This window comes from Heterocephalus glaber, unplaced genomic scaffold (assembly GCF_053883595.1).
Source record: "Heterocephalus glaber isolate CG9 unplaced genomic scaffold, H.glaber_assembly_v1.0 deba00000347, whole genome shotgun sequence".
In the NCBI taxonomy this organism is placed as follows: Eukaryota; Metazoa; Chordata; class Mammalia; order Rodentia; family Bathyergidae; genus Heterocephalus; species Heterocephalus glaber.
In genome coordinates, this window is record NW_028258143.1 from 49,814,047 (window position 1) to 49,826,423 (window position 12,377).

Below are 12,377 nucleotides of genomic sequence, written 5' to 3' on the forward strand. Positions count from 1 at the left end.
GGTATCTTTCCTTGTGTCAGCTGTTCACTTTATTTTGTCCTTTTCTAAGTAAACATTTTACTTAGCTAAGTAATTTTGAATAGTTTTATCACTGTATAACTTCATTGATATTGAAGGTTAAAATTATTTAAGGTAAATTTTTTTTTTGCATTTTCATTGAAGTGGGATTTTAAGAGTTTTAACTTTTTCCCTTCAGATTCTTCTGAGAATGATATTCCTATGGAAATCACCACAGCAGAACCACAAGTTTCTGAGGCAGTATATGACTGTGTTATATGTGGACAGAGCGGCCCTTCCTCTGAAGACCGACCTACTGGGCTGGTTGTACTATTACAGGCATCCTCAGGTAAGCTCAAGGTTATAACTTTGTCTAGTTATAGGTATAGATCTTTAAATATTGAGTTAGGCCCAATTAGCGAAGATTTTTTTAAAAATTGGTTTTATCTTTTATTTCAGTTTGCCAAACATGAGCATTGGAAAAAAGTCTTAATGGAGAGATCTTGTTAAATGTTTCACAGTTGTTTTTGTTAAGTATGATAGTGTATTACCAGGGCTAGGTGGCCAATTATGGAGTTCAGCTTTCTTGGTAATTTAATTGTTCTAAAATCTTTAAATATTGTCAATTTTAATAGTCTAATTATGCATTGTATATTAAGGCAACTCTGCTCTTAATTTCTTGAACTGCTGAAAGCAGTAATTCTTGAAACAGCCTGTGGATTGATATGACTGCCAGTCTGTCATTTAAAAAGGTTTTAAAAATTTGTTTTCTTTCTTTTTTTTTTGGTACTGGGGATGGAACTCAGGACCTTGCGCTTGTGAGGCAGGCGGCAGCACCACTGAGCTAAATCCCCGGCCCCAAGGTTTTAAAAATTTGAAACACTTGTCTGACCATTTTCTGTCCTCTCCCATTCTGAAATGTTTTGAAGTAGTGATCTTATACAATCTAGTTCCAATGGTTTTAATCTTTCATCAAGAGAAGTTTGTATGCAGAAACTAAATGTGGAAAGAACTACAAATTTACAGTTTTAAACCAAGCGTCTGAACTCCTGTTTGTCAAAAATTGATGGCATTCAGATTAAAGCATAAAGGGTGGGTGATGGGGAAAATGAGGATGTAAAAGAGCATAGTTTTTGTTTATTATTATTATTAGTAGTAGTTTTTCTAGAGACAGGGTCTTGCTAAGCAGTCCAGGGTGGCCTTGAACTCAGTATGGAGCCCGGGCTGGCCTCAAACTTGTGGCAGTGCTCCTGCCTCAGCCTTCTGAGTGCTGGAATTACAGGTGTGTGCCACCACACCCTTGTATACTATTAAAATTAAGCAGATATTAATTCAAACTTGATTGTTACAAAGTGTTGATGTTAATTGTAATCCCTAGAGTGTCCTATAATTTAAAAAAACCAAAAACCCCCACAAAAATAAGAGAAGGGAATTAAAATGGTACACTAGCAAATATAAAGTACTAATGGATGAATTAAAGGAACATATGAAAAACAAATAGCAACATGATAGAATTAAGTATTTTCTCATCAGTAATTACTTGAAATATAATGCATTAAATTGTCCAGGTAAAAGGCAGAGACTGACAAAATGGATAAAAAAGTGATCACAGTATATGCTATCTATAACAGGTTCACTTTTAGATCTAAAGTTACACAAATAGGTTGAAAGTGAAAGGATGGGAAGATATTCCACGTAAATAGTAACCAAAAGAAAGGTATCATAACTATACTAATATGAGGTAAAATAGACTTTCGTTTAAAAATTATATAAGACAAAGAAGGAATTATATCTTCATAAAGAAGTAAATCCATCGAGAAGATATAAACATATATGTACAAAACAACAGCCCCCAAATATTGGCAACAAAAATTGACAGAATTGAAAGTAGAAATAAATAGTTCTGCAGTAATATTTGGAGATTTAAGTGGACAGAACAGCTAGACAGAAGATTAAAAAGGAAACTTGAACACTTGAGCAATACTATAAAAAAAGCTAGATCTAGCTGGAAGTGATGGCTCATGCCTGTAATCCCAGCTCCTCAGCTGAGAGAGAAGGATCACACATTTGAGGCTAGCCTGAGAACTTAGTGAGACCCTGCCTCAAAATAAAATTTAAGAAGGAGCTGGGAATGTAGCTCAGTGAAGCCCTGGGTACTGGGGTTTGCTTTCTCCAGTACAAAACAAAAAAGTATCAAAACACCCAGACCTAAAAGATTCATGTAGAATATTCCACTGAGAAACAGTGGCGTATACGTTTTTTCTCAATTGCACATAGATCATTCATTAAGATAGACTATCAAAACAAGTCTGAATAATTTTAAAAGATTAAAATAATTCAAAGAATCTTTTCTGATTATAGTAGAATAAAAGAAATCAAGAACAGATGGAAAACTGGGAAAATTTACAAGTATGTGGAAATTAAACAACATACTTAAGTGGGTATGGTGACACGTGCCTGTAATCTCAGCATTTTGGGAGACTGAGGCAGGAAGATTGCAAATTCAAGGCCAGCCTGGGCAACTTAGTGAGACCCTGTCTCAAAAATAAATAAATAAATAAACAAACAAATAAATAAATAAATAAATAAAGTTGGAGTAGGAGAACCCTCAGGATATAGCTTAGTGGTAAGAATGCTTGCCTAGGATATGCAAGGGCCTAGGTTCAATTGAGTATGCAGACAAACGACCCCATATACTCTTCTTGGTTGTTTGTTTTGTTTTTGGGAATTAAACCCAGGGCCCTGTACATGGTAGGTAAGCATGCCCCACCACCGAGCCACATCCATAGTCCTTTTAAATTTTTAACATTATTTTGAGACAAGGTCATGCCAGGTTAACCCAGGTTGGACTTGAACTTGTTATTCTCTTGCCTCAGCTTCCCAAGTACCTGGGATTAATAACCATAACCTGTGGAAGGCAGGGGACCTTGTGTACTTTAAAATAACCATTGATTCAGAGATGAAATGATAAGTGAGAAAAATAGTTGGCCATAAATGAAAATGAAAACATAACATACCAAAACAAAAACCCAGGAAATTGGTAGCTATAAATGTTTACATTAAAAACGATCCCAAATCAGTAACCTAATTTTACCCTTTAAGAAACTAGAAAAAAGAAGGGGAATCTTAAAGCTCCAAGGGGGAAATAAATAGTAATGATTAGAGCTGAGGTAAACAAAATAGAGAGGATTGGCAAAACCAGAAGTCAGTTCCTTGAAAATATAAACAAAAATGACAAAGCTTTAGCTAGACTGACAAGAAAAAAAGATACAAATAATTAAAATCAAAACTCAAACTCTGGGGACTTTATTGTAGACTTCACAGAAATAGAATGAATTAGAGGAGAATACTATGAACAATTTTATGCTAAGAATTATATGACCTAAATGAAATGATTTATTAGAAACATACAAACTGTCAAAACTGATGGCGTATTTTGCCCTATACTTCTTTTCCCAATTTTTCATTTTGAAGTTTTGTGTATAGAAATGTTGAATACCTTGCACCTGCAATCACTGGTTGTTGCTGTGTTACCATTTAATTTTCTTTTGTGCTCTCAGCTACACACACACACACACACACACACACTCAGAAGAATATTGTCATCATCATAATATTTTATATTTAAATATTTCAGAATGTACGTATCTTGTAAGACTAAGGATATTCTTTCACATCACCAAAGTGCCATTATCATACTTAATGCATTTAATAACATCTAATATTCTGTTTTCAAATTTTCCCAGTTGTCCAAATTGTATTTTGTATGTATTTCTTATTTATTTATTTGACAAGTAATAACTATATGTGTATATGGAATACATTATGTTTTGATATATGTATACATTGTAGAATGAGTAAGTCAAGCTAATATACCTATCATCTGACCTACTTGGCATTTCTTTGTGGAGAGAGCATGTCATACTTTCCTTTTTTTCTTCTTCTTTTTAAAAAAAATTTTATTGGTATAATTTAGGTATATAATATAATGACATTCATCATTGGAAATTTGCACCTTTACATAATCTCTCTTGGTTCTTATTTTTCCCCCTTCCCCTGCCCTCCCTTCAACCCCTCCATCCCTCCCTATTTACAAAGACTTTGTTTCCGTTTTCTCATATTAATTCCATTCCCTTCTTTCCTTTCCCCTACCCCTCCTACTTCCCCTTCCCCTTTGCCCCTTTTCTTCCTATTTCACCTTATCTGTTATACCTTTGAGTCCTTATTTACACTTTCAGTTTCTCACACTAGAGAAACTATTTGGTATTTACACATATATGTCCTGTTTATTTCATTTAAGAGTATCACTTCAATGTGCATCCATTTAGCTATAAATGTCTCTAATTTCTCATTTTTTATGGCTGAGTAATACTCCATTTTATAAGAAAAAATCACATTTTCTTTATCCAGTCTCCAGTTGATGGGCATTTGGGCTGCTTCCAAGTTTTAGCTATTACAAATTATGCTGCTATGAACATGGGTACACATATATCACTGTGGTATGATTCTTTTAATTCTTTGGGGAAGATCCCCAGCAGGGGAATAGCAGGGTCAAATGGGACTTCCAGTCCTAGTTCTTTGAGGTATCTCCATACTGATTTCCACAATGGTTGCGCCCATCTGCACTCCCACCAGCAGTGGAGCAGGGTTCCTCTTTCCCCACAGCCCTGCCAGAATTTGTTATTAGTTGATTTCATGATAGCAGCCATTCTTTCTGGAATGAGGTGGAATTTCAGCATTGTTTTCATTTGCATCTCTTGAAGGACCAGTGATGTTGAACATTTTTTCATGTGTTTATTTGCTATTTCTACTTCTTTGTGTGAGAAATGTCTGTTCATTTCAGATGCCCATTTTTGGATTGGGTCTTTAAATTTGGGAGGTCTGATCTTTTTAAGTTCTTCATAGATTCGAGATAGTAGACCTTTGTCTGAGGAAAAGCAGGTGAAGATTTTTTCCCACATTGTGGATTGTCTCTTCGCACTGTTGGTGGTTTCTCTTGCTATGCAGAAGCTTTTTAATAAGAAGAGATCCCACTTGTTGATTGCTTGTGCTAGTTCATGGGCAACTGAGGTTTTGTTCATAAAATCTTTTCCTACACCGATGTCTTCAAGAGTTCTACCTAACCTCTGTTCTAACTGGTTCAGAGTTTCTATTTTAATATTTAGATCTTTAATCCATTTTGATTTTAGTTTAGTGCATAGTGAGAGGTATAGGTCTAGTTTTAATCTTTGGCAACTTGAAACCCAGTTTTTCTAGCACCATTTATTAAAGAGGCTATCTTTCCTTCAGTGAGGGTGTTTGGCTTCTTTATCAAACACGAGGTGACTGAGTGTGTCTGGAGTTGTTTAGGCATCTTCTAATCTGTTCCACTGGTCCTCAGGTCTATTTCTTTGCCAGTACCATGCTGTTTTTATTACGGTGGCTTTGTAGTATAGTTTCAAGTTGGAGGTTGTGATACCCTCTGCCATGTCTCTGTTACCTAGAATTGCTTTTGCTATTCTGGGTCTCTTCTTTTTCCAAATGAATTTTTGGATTGTTTTCTCGAGGTCTATGAAGTATGCTGCTGGGATTTCAATTGGGATTCCATCGAATCTATAGCAGTTTTGGAAGTATGGCCATTTTCACTATATTGATCCTTCCTACCTAGGAGCAAGGAATGTCTTTCCATTTTCTGATATCATCTTCAATCTCTCTTTTCAGAGTGCTATAGTTTTCAGAGAAGCAGTCTTTGATTTCTTTCATTAGGTTGATTCCTAGGTATTTCAGTTTTTTGGATGCTATTGTGAAAGGATTTATTTGCCCTATTTCTCTCTCAGTGAGTCTGTCATTCGTGCAGAGGAAAGCTATTGATTTTTGTGTGTTGACCTTGTATCCAGCTACTCTACTGAATTTGGTTATTAAGTCTAGAAGACTTTTGGTGGAGTTCTTGGGGTCTTCTACATGTCATACTTTCTATAGCAGATATTTTTGTTTTTGATTCAGGACTCCAGAAAAGATCTTTTTTTTTTTTTTAGTTGTCATCTCTAGCTCCCTTTTAAAAGTTTCATAGTCCAGGTTGGTTGTCCATAGAATGTCTTAGCATCTGCATTTGTGTGATTATTTTCTTATTAGATTCAATTTAGATATTTTTAGCAAGTAATTACATAGGGGATATTTGTTCCCAGGTATCATATTAGGTTCATAGTTAAGGGCTGGGGATTTAGCTCAGTGGTTTCACCGCCTGCTGTGCAAGCGCAAGGACCGGAGTTCGATCCCCGGTACCAAAACAAAAACAAAAACATATTAGGTTCATAGTGTCCATTTGTCACCTTCTTGTTGATACCAACCAGGTTTGATCCCTTGGTTAAGGTGGTAGGTAATCCATGGAATGATACATTGACACTCTACCTGTTTATCCTTTTACCTTTTAGCTTGATGTTTCTTACTTGAATTAATGAATGTGTTATCAGTTATCATAATTTTTTTTTATTCTCAATTTTCTCACATTTGGCCTTTCTGAACCCCTTCATGTCCTCATGAAACTGTCCCTTCAGTGTTTGAACACTTCCTTGTTCTTTATCATACACAGTTCTAGGCTCATCTCATGCTTTTCCCCAACCCTCTACACAGCTTGCTTTCTAAGAATCTCTGTTTCATTTTTGTGAGAAATAGTATATTTAGGAATGAAGTTTGTTGATATGATAAAGTCATACCTTCCAGGCTTTTTTCTGTGGACAGACTTAGGAAACCATACACCTGTCCACCCATCATGAGTTCAAACTCATATTTTAGTGTTATTTTAAAAGTAAATATTGACATATTTGGAGCTTTATTTGTTCTGTAGAAGAAAACTAAAATGCCACTCTTTTTTTTTTTTTTTTTTTTGGTACTGGGGATCGAACTCAGGACCTTGCACTTGTGAGGCAGGCGCCAGAACTACTGAGCTAAATCCCCAGCCCTATGCCACTCTTTTTTAAAAGATCTTTTAAAAATATTTGAAAAGTGGAAAATTTAGTGTAATTTGTGGTACATAACCTGACTTTTCTTGGTCAATCTGGTCTTGGTGTTAGTTATTTAATGAGCTTTTATCTCTGTTGCTAATGCAGTTTTAGGGCAGTGCCGTGATAATGTTGAGCCAAAAAAGTTGCCAATCACTGAAGAAGAGCAGATTTACCCTTGGGACACATGTGCAGCAGTGCATGACGTGAGGCTTTCGTTATTACAGCGTTACTTTAAGGATGTAAGTACTCTTCTTATTGAGTAGTATTTTTTTTTTCTTTTGGTACTGGAGATCGAACTCAGGACATTGCGCTTGCCAGGCAGGCAAGCCTGATTTTGCCACTGAGCAAAATCACCGGCTTGAATAGTATTTTTGACTGCAAAGTTGATGGTTATTTTCCTCCAGAGTTTTATTTTATATTTTTTTCTTTTAACAGAATGTTATTCTGAGTTAAAATCTGGAAGCTTACTAGAAAACATTAGTATGTTGATGATAATGAAATGGAAATTTGTTAAAAATTTCAAGTAATAAATATATATTTGTTTTATATGTTTATTGTGAAGTATATATAATTCAGTTCAGTGGAATAATAAACATTAACTCTAAAATCCTTTAGATATAGCACAAATATTTTAGGAAAAATTTTGCCTTTTTATTTCAAGATACGCAATAAAAATTTATTATGGTACTTTTAAAATGTAAAGGAGGATTGGATTTGATTCCTGTCATCTGTGACTTCTTGTAAACTTGGTACCTAGATTTTTTTTCAGCTTTTTGCATCTAAAAGATCTGTTACTCAGAAGTGTCTCAAGGCTTGAGAATAAGTTTTATGTAATATAGTAGCATTGTTAATTTCTTTTTTAAAATTTTGATATCAGTTTTGCATTTCATTGAGTGGATTATCAAATGGAGTTTCTTTCCCTCTGTTGTAGTTTTTTTGAATGTACTGTATCTTGAATTAAGTAAACAACACAAGAGCTTAAAATATAGAAAAGCATTACTTTTACTGAATTATATGAAATGACTGTCTTGAAAGATTTTTAAATAGAACGTCTTTCTTGCTTATAATTCTGCTATATGGAAGAAACTACTAAGGTAGGTGGAAGGTAGAATTCTTAATAAACAGTAACTGACGTAAAGATGATAACAGCCAGAGTAAAGTCTATTCCATAAAACTTGGACTGAGGAAAAGGTTTTTGGCGGTTCTAGTTAGGGAGATGTTGTGCAGAATAAAGAGTTGTAGGCCAGAAGAAACGGGGGTAGATTCTGATTCTGCTGTTTCTGAGGTGTGTGAGCTTGGCCAAATCCCTTAAACATTTTGAGAGTCAGTTTTCTCATCTGTAAAGGATTTAGAAGTGATCTTTCTTGCAGAACCCACAATATTAGAATCACTTTAGATCACTTTGGGTGCATTATAGGCCAGTAGAAGTGTAAAGTGATGTTTTTATTTTCAAGGTACAGAAATCTATTTGGAAGGACTCAGATTAGGCTTTATAAGATTACTTGGGTTATATAATGGGTTATATAATGTTGACCGTGCTTCCATATATTTTCACAACTTTAAGAGGAAATTGTAGTTACTTTCTAAAAGCAGCGTTTTCTTTACAAAGAAATCATGACATTATGCTAAATTAATCAACTGCATACTTTTGCTGCCATTTTATTTAGATTTCATTTTTTGGTCTTAATTCTGGTTTTAATTTTATCATTTTGAATCACTTTAAAGTAAATGAGTAAAGGTGAAAGTTAAATCCAGACATATTTTTTGATTCAATCACAATATAATCCAGAGCTAAGTGTGTAGTAATTGTGAGGGAAGGGGAGATCTAATGTAGGAGAGAAAAAGTTACATGTTTCTTCCTTCCAACTGAGGGTAGTCATCCATTTCTAGAAGAAAAGATTGTTTTGTTTTAAATAAAAAGGTTCTAACCTGAACTCTGAACTGGACTGGATTGTGTTGTATTTCTATTAGTTTTTTTTTTTTTTGGGTACCAGGGATCAAACTCAGGACCTTGCGCTTGCACAGCAGGTGGGGAAACCACTGAGCTAAATCCCCGGCCCTTTCCTGGATTTTTTTACTGAATTACTCTAGGCATAGCTAGAACAGGCTGTGTAGAGCAAAAGAATTGCTGTTTGTGGGACTATGCTGTTATAGAATTAGACTGCATGCATTTTACAGAGTTCACAAGTAAAATTTTAGTTATGTAAGACAGCACATTCACTAGAAACTGGAATTTTTGGGGAGGTGTGACACTGTAGAGGGAAGGAACTGAGCTTTGGAATCAGGTAGACTTGGATTTTATCTTGGGCACTACCATTTACAACTTCATGGTTTTGGTGAAAATTTCATTTTCTTTTGAAAATGGGTAACATCATGTACTATAAAAAATTTTAGTAAATATTGAAGTTGTGAAGATTCAGTTTGATAAGCACTCAACACAGTTGTTTGCAGACATGTAGTTGAAAGCTCTCTAAAATATTAGCCTCTTTTTAGTGGATATGTTTCTGCATTTTTAACTCCAACAACCTCAAATGAGATATCTATCAGTTGTATAGAAAGTGATCAATATTTTCAGTTTTAAAAATCTAACTACTTTTGTTAAAAATAAAGATTCATTACCTTTTTATAGTACAATGACAGCAGCTTGCTTATTAACTGGATACCAACCATTCTAAAATGATCTAACACCCAAATCTGCTTCTATTTCAAGCAGCTCCAAAATGTAAAACAGAGATGAGCAGGCCTCCTGTTGTTTTTCTGGTTTGTAATGTTAGAAGCTTGCTCACCTGCTGTGAGTATTTAATTTATGCTGCTGCACATCTTTAAATTGACTGAGCAGGCATTTTTGTGCTGTGTAATATTTTCAACTTTCAGATATTCATGAAGTCTTGATTTAATATTGGAACTTCTTTCACCATCATTTATAGAACATTTTGTCATCTTATGTAATAATGTATAAATTTCCCCAATATAAAAATAAAATGTAAACATTCAGTTTTTATGCATGTAAGAACATGCTTATTTGATCACTGTCAAATCTTTCACTATATGCTGTCACTTATTTTAGACCTTGTGCTTCTTACTGGTTTGGGGCCTGTTCATCTATGTGTTACAGACTCTAGAGGGTAAATGCACATTCATGCCCACATGCTCTTTGACAGGCATGTGATAAAAATTCCAAGAATGAACTTGAAAAGTCTTAAGCTTTTTTATAGGTTGAGAGGGAGTTTGGAAATTTATATTGTGGTTTGAAGGGACGGGTTGATGTAGAATGACTCTTAGCTCTCTGATATGGTGACTAAATTGTGATATTTTTAAAGCAAGAGAAAGATTCATGGAGAAGATGACAAGTTTTTGACATTGATTTTTATGTTGTTTGAGGGACATGAAAGGAGACTCCTGGTGGCAGCTGAGTAATTGTAGCAACCACTTAGGCAAGATAACCAGGCTTGTAGGGTAGTTGAAATTACTAATTAAATTCTTTAGGAGAATAGTTCTAATGAGAAAAGAGTAGTACAGAGATTAAGACCTGAGGAGTATAAACTTTGAAGGGACAGGTGAAGACAGAAGAGTCTTGGAAGGAGGCCAAGAAAAAGAGAGTAAGAAAACCAAGAGAGGGTAACATTATGGGAGTCACAGAGAAGTAGACATTTTAGAAAGGAAATTGTTGATGTCAGATGTCACTGAGAGATCAAGTACCCAACAAAACATATAAAATAATAATAACCTATTGTATAATATATAAATTGTTCTTTATGAGGTGGAGAACGGCTAGTTCATAATTATTCTCTTTCATTATATGCATAGATACTTGGGAACTAAAACTTAAGTGTTCTAATTTTTTTTTTTTTTTTTGATACCGGGGATCGAACTCGGGATCTTCCACTTGCAAGGCAGGCGCCGGAACCACTGAGCTAAATCCCCGGCCAGCAGTGTTCTAATTTTAAAGATACTGCCTTAAGGTTATGTAGTCAGGTTTAATTTCTATGTCAATCCTACAGATACCACATTAGTATAACAACATGAAATCATGGGAATATATTTAAATATGTTTATACTTCTTTAAAATTAATTGTCTTTTGTCTTTTTTTTTTTTTTTTTTAAAGAGTTCTTGTCTTTTGGCAGTATCAATTGGCTGGGAAGGAGGTGTTTATGTACAAACCTGTGGCCATACCTTGCATATAGATTGTCATAAATCTTACATGGAATCATTACGGGTAAGTTGAGTGGAAAAATTTTTAAAGATATATTTTCCCAGGTATTAAATCTTTTTATAACATATACATCTCAATTCTACTTCTTTGAAAGATTTTCATTTTGTAACTCACTTGAGCACCTGACTTCCATGGCTGTAACTTAGACTTTGCTACTCTGGCTCTGAAATACTTAGCTTTGATATCCTACTGTATTATTACCTTATTATATGATGATTCCTCAAATTCTGTTATCTTCCTTCTCATTAGTATTTTTTTTAACCCTTTTGCATTTTTCCTAGTGTGTTAGCTCCTTTCAAGCTTTTCTTGTATTATGCCTGTTCTCCCTTTACTACCTACCATTTAATGTGCTTCCTTCAGTTTTAGACCCAGTTAGCTGGGCCACTAAAGAAATCATAAAACTAAGTGAATTGTTATCACAGACTTGTGATTTCCTATAGTCATGGCTTGCACTAGGGTCATGGAATATAAATATACTTATTAATTCATTTACCTGTGTCTTATGAGTTTATTCTGTTGTTCTTCTCAGCAGCTATTCCAAACCTTTGCCTTCCCCATCCCAAACTCTTTCCCTAAACTCCAAGATCCCTTTTGTCAGATTTTTTCTTTTCTTATGTCACCAGGAAAAGTGTTTCTTTGTCTTACACTCTCTTAGCTTACTACCTTGTTTTTTTTTTTTAATTCTCCAATAAATTACCTTGTATCCCAATTCATCCTTTTCTTTTCTACTCTTGGAAGACTGTTTATGAATAACTTTTCTGTCTGTGCTCTAGGATTTCTTTCGCCTCAGCATTTCAGGGGTTTTGATCTATCAATATGTAACCTCTTTTTCTTCTATATCTTATTTTGCTGTCTTTTCTATCCCTTCTCAGCTCATAAAGATGATCAAGCCTATCCAGTCAGAGTCTTTCTCTTGATCTTGCATACCCCTGTGACTGAAGTCTTCTCTTTCTCTTGGACCAACTTTGTAAAAACATGTACTGTAATAGCAGGTCCACTGTATTCCTAGGTTCCTAACTTGGAAACATTTATCTTTTTTCCTTTCTAATCTTAACTTCTTATGTTCAGTCGCTAACCAATATTCTGTTGGTTCTAACTTCTGAATCTCACTTGACTATATTCTTTATTATTCTCACTGGTAATTTTGAGTGTATGCTTTCATTTTTCATGTTGGTGATTTTAGTTG

The 12,377-nt window shown here is 34.6% G+C and overlaps 1 protein-coding gene across 7 annotated transcripts in view; it reads left to right on the plus strand.

The window, feature by feature from the left end:
- The window catches only part of Ubr3 (ubiquitin protein ligase E3 component n-recognin 3), a 217,801-nt gene that overhangs the window by 122,911 nt on the left and 82,513 nt on the right, over nt 1-12,377 (plus strand). For all 7 annotated transcript variants that reach the window (XM_087200088.1, XM_087200084.1, XM_087200107.1 and 4 more), the window contains 3 exons: nt 197-346; nt 7,083-7,216; nt 11,084-11,194. In XM_087200088.1, coding sequence (XP_087056214.1) covers nt 197-346; nt 7,083-7,216; nt 11,084-11,194 — 395 coding nt within the window. The remainder of the gene's footprint in view (nt 1-196; nt 347-7,082; nt 7,217-11,083; nt 11,195-12,377) is intronic.